The sequence below is a fragment of the Otolemur garnettii genome, unplaced genomic scaffold (assembly GCF_000181295.1).
Source record: "Otolemur garnettii isolate 467f Iridium unplaced genomic scaffold, OtoGar3 scaffold00025, whole genome shotgun sequence".
Lineage (NCBI taxonomy): Eukaryota > Metazoa > Chordata > Mammalia > Primates > Galagidae > Otolemur > Otolemur garnettii.
Genome location: NW_003852420.1, coordinates 21,825,891 through 21,839,929, shown reverse-complemented (window position 1 = coordinate 21,839,929; position 14,039 = coordinate 21,825,891). Strand labels below are relative to the sequence as shown.

General features: G+C 45.6%; 1 protein-coding gene across 1 annotated transcript in view; it reads right to left on the bottom strand.

Moving 5' to 3' along the window:
• Positions 1 to 14,039, bottom strand: part of DLGAP3 (DLG associated protein 3) — a 42,953-nt gene that overhangs the window by 12,691 nt on the left and 16,223 nt on the right. Inside the window, exons 5-7 of the mRNA XM_003788191.2 lie at positions 8,983 to 9,196; positions 8,412 to 8,725; positions 7,939 to 8,024 (exon numbers count right to left, since the gene is read on the bottom strand). Of these exons, the coding sequence (XP_003788239.1) occupies positions 7,939 to 8,024; positions 8,412 to 8,725; positions 8,983 to 9,196 (614 nt within the window). The remainder of the gene's footprint in view (positions 1 to 7,938; positions 8,025 to 8,411; positions 8,726 to 8,982; positions 9,197 to 14,039) is intronic.

Sequence of the window (14,039 nt, the reverse complement as noted above, 5' to 3'; positions counted from 1 at the left end):
GGGAGACCTTTTCCACTTATCAATTTTTTTTTTTTTTGAGACAGAGTCTCACTCTGTCATCCTAGGTAGAATACCGTGGTATTATAGCTAGCAGCAACCTCAAACTCTTGGGTTTGAGCCATCTTTCTGCCTCAGACTCCCAAGTAGCAGAGACTACAGGTGCCTGCCATAATGCCCAGCTAGTTTTTCTATTTTTAGTAGAGGCAGGGTCTTGCTCTTGCTCAGGCTGGTCTTGAACATCTGAGCTCAAGTGGTCCACCAGCCTTGACCTCCCAGAGTGTTATGATTACATCCCCTGCCCAGCAATTTCTTTTTTTAAGAGACGGTGTCACTCTGTCACCCAGACTGGGGTACAGTGGCACAATCACAGCTCACTATAACCTTGAACTCCTGAGCTCAAGGGATCTTTCTTCCTCAACCTCTAAGTAGCCAGTATTACAGGTACATAACACTGTGCTCAGCTAATTTTTTACATCTTGTAGAGATAGGGTTTCACTATGTTGTCAAGGCTGGGCTTGAACTCCTGGCCTTAAGCGATCCTCCTGCCTCAGCTCTCAAAGTGCTAGAATTTATAAGAGTGAGCCATGCACCTGGCCCTGCCTAGCCATTTCTAAAACCAAAGTACAGAGAGAAAGAGACAGATGCTAGGATGAGCCAGATAGGAGTAAGGACAAAAGAATCCAAGAAAACAGGGTGGAAATGGGTAGGGGGCTAGTCCTGGATATTGGCCTAGCAAAGCTGATGGAATTCATGGCTTGCTGTTAAGTACCAGCTGGGGCATGGTGTGTGGTGAGTCAGACTTAAAGTGCCAGGGACATAAGGGCCAGAAAGGATTGTGCAGGTGGATAACGGAGCATGCCTGCAGCAGACAGGCAAGGGAGCCTGGCCAGAGAGATACACCAGATTTCCCTTCTCCGCACCTGTCACTCCTTCTGAATTCCCAGTGTGATAACCTGTCCCAGGCAATTTGGTTCTTTTAGATGTTTATTCAACACCATTTCCCTCCTCAGCTCACCCCATCCACACCTCACCAAGCATTTGCAATGCGAGGAAGGCCACGCTGTCTGCCTGTCCCTGGCCTTCCCTGACATCCAGCATGTTTTTCAAATGGGTCCACTTCTCCAGCATCCGTTGAGATTAGCTCAGTCTAGTCCACCAATCAATACGGTACTCTGAACCAGCTTAGGAAGCTCCCACCCACACCCCAAACACACAGAAATCCTGGATGAAATAAAAGGTGTGTTTGCTACAATGCCAAGCTTGAAAATAGGAAAGAGACATCTTCAGATACCAAAAGCGAAACGGAAATTCAAAATCTGAGTAGTGAGAGAGGGTTCTAAGCCAAGTGAGCCACAGGGACATTGGGCCAGACATATGCTAGAGGCTAGAAGGGAATGCCGAGGGAGGATGAGAGGAGAGACACCCACCCTGTGCACCAGGAGGAGCTGGAAGGAGACCTGTGCATACAGCCGACCGCCAGGAAGGTCTGTTTCATTTATAAACTTGAGAACTCACGCTAGTGATTTGGGACCAAATCACTGGACCAAATCAGAACATTAAGGTTGCTTTGTGTGGGGGGTGTGGGGTTCAAGTGAGTACTACCTGCGAAACACAAGTGACCTCAAGCTGACATACTAACTCGAAAACTGGTCCCAAGCTCCAGCAGTACTTCAGCATGAAGAAAACTGAACCCATGAGGAAGGCGTGGGCTGTGGCAAACAATAGTGGACACATAAATGCCTCAAATATGTTTGTAAATCTAAACAACCAAACGGTAAGAAGTACAAGAGCTGATTAGCAGAGACTTTTAAAGAGCTATCATCAAAATACCAGACAAATATAACAGGGAAGATGGGAAGAGAATATCAAGGAAATTGACGTGTATTGTGACTCTCATTTTGTGCCTAAGAGGGACAGAAATATTGGCTAATTTTAGACCTTATTAGAAAAATATGAAACTAAGTATATTTGTGAGATTTGTAAGGAAAGTCTCTACTAAAATGTGCGCTTCCAAACCAGTGGAGGGAAGAAGAGAAAGAAACTGGAGCAATTCAACAGAAAACAGAAAAGTAGGAAAGGGGAAAAGCAAGGAAAAAGCACATCTGCTGGGTGGCGCCTGTGGCTCAGTGAGTAGGGCACCGGCCCCATATACCGGAGGTGGAGGGTTCAAACCCAGCCCCAGCCAAACTGCAACAAAAAATAGCCAGGCGTTGTGGTGGGCGCCTGTAGTCCCAGCTACTCAGGAGGCTGAGGCAAGAGAATCACCTAGGCCTAAGAGCTGGAGGTTGCTGTGAGCTATGATGCCACAGCACTCTACCAAGGGCAACAAAGTGAGACTCTATCTCTAAAAAAAAAAAAAAAAAGCACATCAGCACATCAGCTAGAAAATTTGTAAAAAGATGACAGAAATAAGTCCAAATAAATCAGTAATGAACATATATCTAAATGGATTAAATATGTCTACTGAACTCCAGGTACATACTGCTTATAAACAACACACATCTAAAAAATAAGGACAGACGAAGGTTAGAAATATAAGGATGGAAAAAGATATATTAAAAAATTTACTGAAAGAAAGCAGTCACAGCAATAAAATCAGGCAGAAAAAAAAAAGACTTGAAGGCAAACACGGTTAGTAAGGATCTAAAGCAGTCTATTTAATGACAAAGGAGCCAACTCTCTATGAAGATACAACAATCATAAGTTTGAATGCTTATAAACTGCATACTTTCAAAACTTAATAAAGTTACCAGGGAAAATAACATGCTTACAATTATGGTGCTCTGTCACCCAGGCTGGAGCACAGTGGTTCAAGCATAGCTCACTATAGTCTCAGACTACTGGGTTCAGATCATCCTCCTGTCTCATCCTCCTGAGTAGCTGAAACTGTGGGCATGCACCACCATATTCACCTAATTTTTCTTTTATTTTTCATAAACATGGGGTCTTGGGCAGTACCTGTAGCTCAGTGGGTAGGGCGCTGGCTACATATACCCAGGCTGGCGGGTTTGAACCCAGCCCAGGCCTGCTAAACAATAATGACAACTGTAACCAAAAAATAGCCAGGCATTGTGGCAGGTACCTGTAGTCCCAGCTACTTGGGAGGCCAAAGCAAGAGAATCACTTGAGCCCAAGAATTTGAGGTTGCGGTGAGCTGTGACGCCATGGTACTCTACCGAGGGTGACATAGTGAGGCTCTGTCTTAAATAAATAAATGGGGTCTTGCTATGTTGCCCAGGCTGGTCTTGAACTCCTGGCTTCAAGCAATCCTCTTGCCTCAGCCTCCCAAAGTGTTGGGATTATAGGCATGAGCCACTGTCCCCAGGTCACGGTGAGACCTTTTATAGCATCACTCTGTCAGAACTACTAGATTGAGCATACCAAAAAAAGGTGGCATAAACTTTTGAAAAATATAATTGACAAGTCTGACCATGTATATAATGTACAATATATATAATATATGTATCTGTGATGGAAGAAGCTTCAAAAAAGTTGATGGAATAAATATAATACAAACATATACTATGACCACAATTTTTCAAATGCAGAAATAAATAAAGTAAGCATGGACTCTGTCTCAAAAAAAAAAAAAAACAGTAGAAGAAAGGCAATATTAAAAATTTATCACCAAAGCTACTTTTTTAAAAGATTAGTAAAATGTAATTTAAAAAACTATTTAAATGATAAAATACATAAACCTCAGGCAAGGCTGATCAAGGAAGAGAGGCAAGGCATAAATGTGGGGTATTAGGAACAAAAAGGGGGATATAACATAGAATACAATAAACACAACATTATAACATTATAATTCTATGAGCAAGAATAATTTGTGCCAAAAATTTTGTAAACTGTAGATTTTTGTAAAAGTGTCCATTTTTTAGAAAAACATAAATCACCAAACTTGACTCAACAAGAAAAATAAAACTGGAATACATCAAGAACCACTAACAATGGCTTGGCGCCTATGGCTCAAGTGGCTAAGGCGCCAGCCACGTACACCCAAGGTGGTGGGTTCGAATCCAGCCCAGGCCCACCAAACAACAAAGACGGCTGCAACCAAAAAAAAAAAAAAATAGCCAGGCATTGTGTCGGGCGCCTGTAGTCCCAGCTACTTGGGAGGTTGCTGTGAGCTGAGATGCCACAGCACTCTACCCAGGAGGACAGCTTGAGGCTCCTGTCTCCAAAAAAAGAAAAGGACCACTAACAAAACTACAGCTGTCATTTTTACAGTTTCACTATTCACAAAAGGCATCGGGTCTAGATAGTTTTATAGGCAAACTTCATGAAATCTTGAAGAACAGATAATTCCTACTTTACACAGATTGTTCAAAAGAACAGAAACACAGAAAAAGCTACCAAATCCATTTGAGGAATGCAGCATAACCTTAAGACCTTAACTGAATAACGATAAGAACAAAATTGTAGGCCAATATCACTTATGAAAAATAAATACAAAAATCTGAAAGTAATACCTATTCAAAAATCTAGCAGTGTATATAAAAATAATATGGCAAGACTATAACAAAAACTTCTAGAGCTTCATATATATATATATATATATTCTTAACTTTGTCATTAATCACTCTGATTTTTAGCTATGTACTTCATACCCCAAACATTGCTTCCCTGCTAAAGGACTATACCTCACAGCCTCACCTGCAGCTAAGAGCCCCATGTGATGAGGTTTTAGCCAATGTGATGCAGGTTAAGGTGTTGTGTGTAACTTTCAGAAAGTCTTTTTAAAAAGAAAGGACTGTACCCCTCTTCCTCCTGCCTCCCTTCCACTACTCAGACTTCCTGGTGGAGACCAAACTTTAGCTCCTTGGACACAAGGTGATATACAAAATAGAAGTTGTCTGGGAACCTAACACTGCATGTCTTGCCTCCAGGCTGGTTTTTTTGTTTAAATGAGAGAAAAATATACTTAAGACACTATTGAGGCTCTGTTATTCACCACCTTTTTTTTTCTTTTGAGACACAGTCTCACTCTGTTGACCAAGCTAAAGTGCCATGGCCTCAACCTAGCTCACAGCAACCTTCAACTCCTGGGTTCAAGTGATCCTTCTGTCTCCCATGTAGGCAGGACTAGAGGCACCCACCACAACATCTGGCTTATTTTTTCTATTTTAAATAGAGACAGGGTCTTGCTCTTGCTCAGGCTGATCTATGGAGTTCAAGGGATCCTCCTCCTCATTCAGCCTTCCAGAATACTAGATTACAGGCACGAGCCACCATGCCCACCCACACAGCCAAATTTAATCCAAACTGGTAATAAGATCAAGCAGGATGTATCCCCGGAATGAAAGAATGGGTCAACATGGAAAACCTAGTGATATAATTCACCACATTACACATGGAAGGAGAAAATTTATGATCATCTAAGTAGATTCTGAGAGGATACATTAACATTCCATTTGCATTTTCTGTTTAAAAAAAAATAAAAACTCTTAGCCAACTAGGAATGGAAATGAGTTTCCCTAACCTGACAAGTGATATCCATCAAAAGTGTGGTACACATCATCTTGAGAAGTATATCCACTGAAGTTAAGAATGACAAATGCACACTACTACTCAGCAATGAACTAATGTCCTATCCAATGCATTATTACAAGAAAAATAAATTAAAACACAGATCTTCTAAAACAAATATACTCATTTGCAGAAAAATAACTTGACTATATAGGAAGTCCATCATTATGTTCAGATAACCTGAGACCTAGTAAGAGAAAACAGTAAGGTTGCTGAATATAAGAGCAATACACAAAACTTAAGCATTGTCATATACTAACAGTGTCCAATTATAAAGTACAATAGGAAACTAATCACAATAGCCACCACAATATAAACCATCACCACTGTCTCCTAAATCATGAAAACGCCACCTTACTAGCCTCCTCCTTCCACTATTGCTTTCTTCGAATTCATTCTCCACTCAGCAGCTAGGGATCATTTGTAAACATAAATCATGTCACACTCCTTTAACATTTTAATGGCTACTCATTACTTGCATTTAGCTTCCAATTAGGTATCATGCCCATTCTCTGAGTGACCTGACCCCTGCCCATTCTCCAATTTCCCTCCCTCAACACTCCCCCACCCTACTCCACACCAGCCACACGAACCTTCTGTCAAAGTCTTTCTGGTCCTAGCATCTCCACATATGCCATTCCCTCACCCTGGAACACTTTCTTCCCAAATCATCACCTTAGTGTCCCTCATCAATCCTTAAGTCTTGGCTTAAATGGTGCCTGCTTAAATCTAAATAAGGTCTCTTCTCTCTTATCTCTTCCTTTTTCCCTTCATATTTCCACCACAATACGCAATGATATCCCATTACTATTATACCATGATGTGTAATCATATTTTTATTCAAAGATTATTTGTTCATTGTCTCAATCTCCCTCTAAGCCATAACTTTTATGAGGGTAAGAGTCATGTCTTTGATGTTTCCCTAAGCATTCAATACAGTAAACAAGAGCGATCATACAACCAATGCTTAATAAGTATTTGATGAATGAATGAATCAATGAATGAGCAACTGATCTTGCTGATTTAGCAGGAGCTTCAGCTAGAATGCCTACTGCACTCTTTCCCAGATTCCTTGTTAGGAGAATGGGAGGATTCTCCCCCAGGTAACCTATCTGGATGAGAGGGCAAAAAGCCTCCCAAGGCATGAGTAGGGACCCATGGGCTTGGTTTATGGTCCATGGGACAGGATTCAGAGCATAGAGTTGCATTTATCCATGACTCCTTCCCCCATCTCTCAAGAACTTAAGTCATAGATTTGCAAATTGAAGTGCTACTTTTCTGTCATCTTCTTGGAATAGTAAGAATTTTCAGGGTGGCAGCTTTAGGAGAGATGGAGAAAACAAGGGCAGATTTTTGCCACCCTTGATGGAGGCATTTACAGCCTCAGGAACATAGGGAACGTCAGGGAGGTAAGGCAGACATAGAGAAAAATGGTGAATCCCACAGGAACCCCAGGAAGACTTGATCAGACATACACATGAAACATCCCCTGGGGTTCCCACAGACAGTAGGGGAACTTTAGGGAAAGTCTGAAGGCTCAACAATGGCAACTGGGAACACTGCTGAGAATGCTGCTATTGAGGCGCTCCAGTGGGTATGGCCTGGGCAACTCACATTACCATGAAACCCTTATGGCCAGTCCCAGGAAAGCTCCCAGACACCATACCTAGGGCCACTGAGGTGAGAGCATAATAGCTCAGAGGGCAGATGGGCCACTGTGGCACAACCACATGGTAATTAGAGAAAATGTCTCCCCCCAGGCACCCAACAAAAAGAGGACAATTTCCAGTATTCCCTCCAGAGCTCACAGTACTAATTCTTCAGGTGGAAATTAAGGAAGCAATGTTTTTGAGGCCACCTAATGCCAGAATAGTGGCTCTGGTAATTCTACTGTCTCGGGTACACCACAGACTCAGGCATATAATAGGTATCCCCAACTGGTTAAATGCTTGTGTGAGTCAAATGAGGAGGAGTGTTATATCTGCCAGGGCCCCCTGAGAGGCAATCTTCCTGTTTGTTTCTTTTTGAGCTCACATGCTTGTACACCACAGGGTGTAATGAGGGATTGGCAGAATCCTGTTATCCCCTAGACAGGACAATTGTTGTAGGCCTGCTCAGCACCTCCTTGTTACCTATCCCTGGCGCTCCTTCCCCTCAACCACAGTATAGCCCCCGTCTACCCCTGAGCACCTGGACAAGCATGGGTACAAGAATTCACTTTAGATCTGATGACCACTCTGGGGACATCTCTAACCCTTTATGGCCACTCTGACTCCTCCCCAGTAAAAAGGCCTGGTCTCACCTCCACAAAGAAAAGGTGTTCAGGGAGACTGGGCCACTGAGGACATGATGCATCTCTCTTCTCCTGTGTCCCCTAAGGAATCCTGAGACGTCCACGTGGTGACCTACCTCTTGTCCTCTTCCACCTGCACGCCAATGGAGTGGAACTCTCTTCGGCTCCTGTTCTCAGTGTCCGAGTCTGAGATGGTCTCTACCTGGAGGCAGGATGATGGGGACAGCAGTGACTGGGACTAGCCAATGAACAAAAGCCCTTTCCAGGGAGAAAGGCCAGCAACGGCTGTGTCCCATGCAGCTGGCAGATCTTATAAAATCTGCCTGAACAAGATGAGAGACCCAGTAGGTCAGAGGCCTCAAGGTGGCAACCACTGGGCAAGGCTCTCCAGTCGCCAGTAGGAGCCGGTACCAAGAGTGGAGAAGAGTGGGGAGGGGTTGGTTGGAGCAGCGCTGTGAATGACCAAAAGTGGGTCTACTTGTAGCTCAGAGCACGCCAAGAAAAAAGGTCTATGTATCCAGAAGGCCCCTTTCATCCCCAACCCGTCCCCAACCGGCCTAGGCCTCAACCTTAGTCCCTCCTTCCCTACCTGCACCCCAATAGACGGCCGCCACTTCCGCTGCCGCGCCAGGCTCCGCAGCTCCTCCCTGCCAGGGATGGTCTTGATGATGAGTGTGGGGGGCTTGGGGCCTGCCCGGGGCGGCACCGGCGCCAGCTCCAGAGTGCGCGCGCCCATGGCGGGGCCGTCCAGCCCGTCGGCGGAGCTGCAGCGCCGGGCGGGGCCCTCGGCAGCGGTGAAGCTCTCGTGGGCGGAGTCGGTGCTGCTCTGGGCGGTGATGGAGATGCGGGGCGGGGCCTGGCTTCCCGGCGGGATGGGGGGCGGGGCCTTTCTGAAGTTGAAGGCTGCAGCGGGCAAACACAGAGACGCGGGCGGGTGAGAAACGCACGCCAGCAGGGGTCTGCGGCCCAGCCACGCGGTCCCACACGACCCAGCAGCCACGTGGTACTCCGTACAGGGCCGAGGATTGTTCTCCCTTCATGCGGTCCTGAGAGGTGAGCGATCTGCCCAAGGTCACACAGCACAGCCGTGGAGGTGGGCAGAACCCCCGCGCGCGCTCTCTCACTTAGGGCCGGGCCAGGGGCAGAGAAGGCGTACTCACAGGAGCCGGGCCTCCCTGAGACAGAGGCAGGGGCAGCAAGAAGGGGCAGGCAGTCGTCGTCTTGAGAGCAGCCGGCCTGGATGGCCCGGAGGTAGCTGTGGCTCCGCATGCGGAAACAGCCAGGCAGGTCCAGGGCGTCCACAGCCTGGGACTCAAGCTCCCCAAACACGGACCCGCAAACGGCCTCCAGCTGCTGGTTCAACTCGTCGCTGAGCTGGGGGTAGGGGGTCGGGAGGACAATTAGGGGGCTGGGATTAAGTGGAGTGGCTGAGGCTCTTTGCCTTAGGACTCTATCAAGATGAGGCTACTGTGCCTCTGGGTGACTCTTCATTCGGACTAAAAGAAACCCTCACTCTGTAAAGAAAGAGGGGGCACCTCTGCCCTTTGCTGCTCCCCAGCCTTGCCTTGGGGCCTGGTCTTTCCTCTAAACACCCCTACCTCCACTCCACCATGCCTCTTCCAGATGTCTGCCTGTACCCCAGGCTGCCGACCACCACACTGTCCTCTCTACCTAATCCCAGACCCTCATGTTTCTCTCACCGGGCCCTGACAGAAAGGACCAGGGAGCTGACATCCACCCTCCGGTCTAGTATGGGGGTGGGGACTAAAGAAGAAGATACCTTTTATTTTATTATTTAAAATCCATTACATTACAAAATTGATAGAAAGCATCCTATAGAGATATATATACCAATTGACAGGACAGAAATTAACAAGTAAGTGATGGAGCAAGAATTATCAACCCACAAGTGTTCCAAGCCTTCCTCCACCCTCTGCCCACAAACTAGGTTTGACCTTTGGTTTGACCCAAAGGTTCCTTCACTTCCCTCGCCCTCTGAGGAAAGCTCAGCTATTGCTGTCTAAGGTTCTTGTTTTTGTCTTTGACATTTTGTGGTGGTGCAGAATCCATAGTGTTAAAAAAAAAAAAATTAAAGTAAGAAAAAAGCAAAACAAAAATTTTGGATTCAAGTGCTAGCTCTGCCACTTCCTAGCAGTGTGGCCTGGAGTTAAAGTTTTGGGGCCTCACTTTGCTGACCAGTAAATGATAGTGATGTGGGTACCATCTTCATGGGCTATTGAAGGACTCAAAGAAAAACATGTGAGGCACTCAGTGCAGGTACTGGCACACAGTCAGCCCTCAGTTCGTGGCATGTGAAGGTCTCAGGGCCCACCTGGTAAACACAGGGCAGGCTTCCATGACAACCACAACTGTTCCTATCATTTAAGCCTAAGAGAAATTCTCCCATGAATGGTGATGTAGGAGCCACTGGATAAAGTCTCGGATGAGGCCCTCAACAGAGTCCCACAGTGAATGTAACAGCAAGTGTCCCATAGCTGCATCTTGCAACATCTGCAGTGACAATTCATGGTGTCATTTATGTGCAGTCAACAGAGGCTCAATCGAGTGGCTTGATCTACATGTAAAATGCAGCTCAATGTTTCCATAGCTCAGCCTCTAAAACATAACATGATTTCACTAGATATTACCTTGAACAGAACAGAAATTTCCAATCCACTCTACCAATGGGAAAACTAAGAGGGCACATGAACTGTCCAAGGTAAAATTGAAATTAAATGCCATGTTTCCTAGCTCACATGTAAGGCTGACTGAGTATCGGAATCTTCTGAGGGGTTTTAGTAAACCTGCATTAACTTAGGCCCCATCCCAAGAATCTGGACCTAGGGCTAACTATATGCCCTTTTTTTTTTTTTTTGAGACAGAGCCTCAAGCTATCCCCCTGGGTAGAGTGCCGTAGCATCACAGCTCACAGCAACCTCCAAATCCTGGGCTCAAGCAAGTCTCCTGCCTCAGCCTCCCAAGTAGCTGGGATCACAGGTGCCCACCACAATGCCCGGCCATTTTTTGGTTGCAGCCGTCATTGTTGTTTTTGGCAGGCCCAGGCTGGATTCGAACCCACCACCCTAGGTGTACGTGGCTGGCACCTTAGCCACTTGAGTCACAGACGCTGAGCCTTTTTTTTTTTTTTTTGAGACAGAGTCTCAAGCTGTCACCCTGGGCAGAGTGCTGTGGCATCACAGCTCACAGCAACCTCAGACTCTTCAGCTTAAGTGATTCTCTTGCCTCAGCCTCCCAAGTAGCTGGAACTACAGGTGCCCACCACAATGCCCAGCTATGTTTTTGTTGTTGCAGTTGTCATTATTGTTTTAGCTGGCCCGGGCTGGGTTCGAACCTGTATGTGGTCAGTGCCCTAGCCACTGAGCTACAGATGCTGCCCCTCCCCACCTTTTTTTAAATACTTTGGCTGCTTGGAATCTCAGAGCCAAATCTGCTGGAGATTTGGATTCAATGGTTCCAACATGGGCCCAATAATTAAGAAGAACTATCTGGACTTTCTGCAGCTTTTTCTGAAAGAATATCACTGCACATATATATACAAATCACAGACCATGTAAAAATCAATCCAAGATCCTACAGAATTTAAGTTTGACTGGCACAAGCCACACTCATGTGGCAGCTGTGGCTCTCACCATGACTCCCTGTAGCCTACCTCTCAGTCTTCTATTTTTGGATTGCTGGGGCATCAAGGACAACAGCTGCCAGGGTATTTCCTGAAACTCAGAAACTGAACTAACTCCTGCTGTTTCTAAGCTAGACTCAAGACACTTCCAACTAGAATAAACCCAGCCCAGAATGCCCTTCCTGGAGCACAGGGGAACTGATCAAACCCTAGCAGAGAGCATTCTGGTCTCAAGTCTGGACACCAGGGATCAAAGTATCTCACTCTGTACAACACTTCCTTATCTCAGCCCTCTTCAGGGTGTAAAGCCCGAGGCACACTATCTGGCACATAGTAAATGCTCAATAAATGTTAGCTACTACTATTACTAGGAATAGGTTTTTAAATCACAGTGACAATGCCACTTAGACTGGAGGCCTCTTCACTTTCCCAGGGGTTCTGAAGCTCTTGAAATTTCACTCATAGGCTACGTCCACAGTCAACTGCATCCAGGGAAGATAGGAGGAAGGTGAGCAACTCCCTGGGGCCAAACATCTGGCTCAGCCCGCCAAGAGGATCTTCTGGAGTTCCAACAAGGGAGCAGGACCCCAGGGAAACACAGACTCATACAGACTCTTAGATGACTATTACACCCAAGTTGATCTTTTTTTTTTTTTTTTAGCTGGTGCTGGGTTTGAACCCGCCACCTCCAGCATATGGGGCCGTGCCCTACCCTTTTAAGCCACAGGCACCGCCCCCAAGTTGATCTTTACTATATTCCAAGTATAAAATTTTAACACTGTACCATGAATACTCCCATTATCTCTGCACTGATTTCCACCCTGCTTCCCCCAACTCCCACTTGCAAGAGAGTCAAAGTCAAAGAATCCTCTTGGGATGAGAATCTTAGCCTTTCTCCAAAGCAGACTCAGCATCAGTAGCCATTTCTAAGCTTATGGACTGTTTAGAGAAAAATATTTTGTGTCTAATTGAAAATTGTCCATACTAGAGTTGGTGGGTCCATTTAGGGCCAAGACACATCCTGCATACTTTACAGATGTTATTTAGTTTAGATAACCTTTGGGAAACTCTCTTATTTCAAAACACTGGATAAAATATAACAAACGTTGTTTTATATGCATAGCTGAGCTCACAAGAAAGCAAGATAAGTCCCCAGGGAACAAAAGCAAAGAGGAGACTGGAAAATCAGAATATTAACTATGTGAGCCAATGCTGCAAACAGCCCAGGAGGCAGGAGGTGGGGGCAGGGGCTGCTGGTCTCAGTAACCAAAAGGCTTAGGTTTTAACACTCACTCAGGCACAGGAGGAAGGCTTTGGGCCCACATGAAGCATGGAATTGAAAAGGAGAACCTGCATGGATCTAGAAAAGGGGAAACCTTTGAAGAAAATGGAGACTAGAAAAAATAAAATCAATCATCACTACAGACTGATAACAGGAAGCTAGTCTGTGGTATAGGGACGGGAGAAGGGAGGGAAGAGGAGGAAAGAAGCAAATCCCCTAAGAATTTGTACCCACAAACTGGTACCCACACAGACATAGAACTATATAAATGCATGAACCTGCATGGGCCAACCCCCCTCACCCATTACAAATTAACATAAAATGATCCCAGAATCAATTGCAGAATATTTTGTGGGAGGACCCACTCCTAACCCAGGCTGTTCAGGATTCCCATATATAAAGCTATGTGGGAGACAACCTCTGACCCAGCCCCTAATGACCTCCATCTCTTGACACTCATATCCTTGGATAATTCCTTTTTCATGAGTGTGGGTTGAACTTGCCAGTTCACTTTTTTTTTTTTTTTTTGGAAACAGAGTCTCACTATGTCGGTAGAGTACCATGGCATCACAGTTCCCAGCAACCTCAAACTCTTGGACTTAAGCAATTCTCGTGCCTCAGCCTCCCAAGTAGCTGGGACACAGGCACCTGCCACAGTGCCCAGCTATTTTTGTTGTTGTTGACATTGTTGTTTAGCAGGCCTGGGCTGGGTTCAAACCCACCAGCCTGGGTGCATGTGGCCAGTACCCTATCCACTGAGCTACGGGCACCAGTCCATACCAGCTCACTTTTAATGAATAGAATATGGCAGATATAAAGGATCTCACTTCTAAGATTAGGGTACAAACAGACTGTGGTTTCCATCTTAAGTCTCTCTCTCTATCCTCTGAGGGAGGAACGCTGCTATGTTGTGAGTGGTCCTATGGTGAGTCTCATATGGAAAGACACTGATGTCTCTAGTCAGTAGCCAGCAGGACTCTGAGGCCAGCCAACAGCCTTGAGAGTGAGCATGGAAGCAGATTTTCCACCAGTCAAGCTTTGAGATGGCTGTACAGTCCTGGCCCATACCTGATTACATATTTGCGAGATACCTGACCCAGGTGGCACTAGCCAAGCTCTGCTCAGATTCTTGACCCACAGAAAGTGCGAGAAAATAAATATTTGTTGTTTTAAGACCCTACCTTTGCGGACAACTTATTTTGCAGCAATAGAAAAATGAATTCAAACTATGACATAAACAAAGACTACATCTTTTTTTTTTTTTGAGACAGAGCCTCAAGCTATCCCCCTGGGTA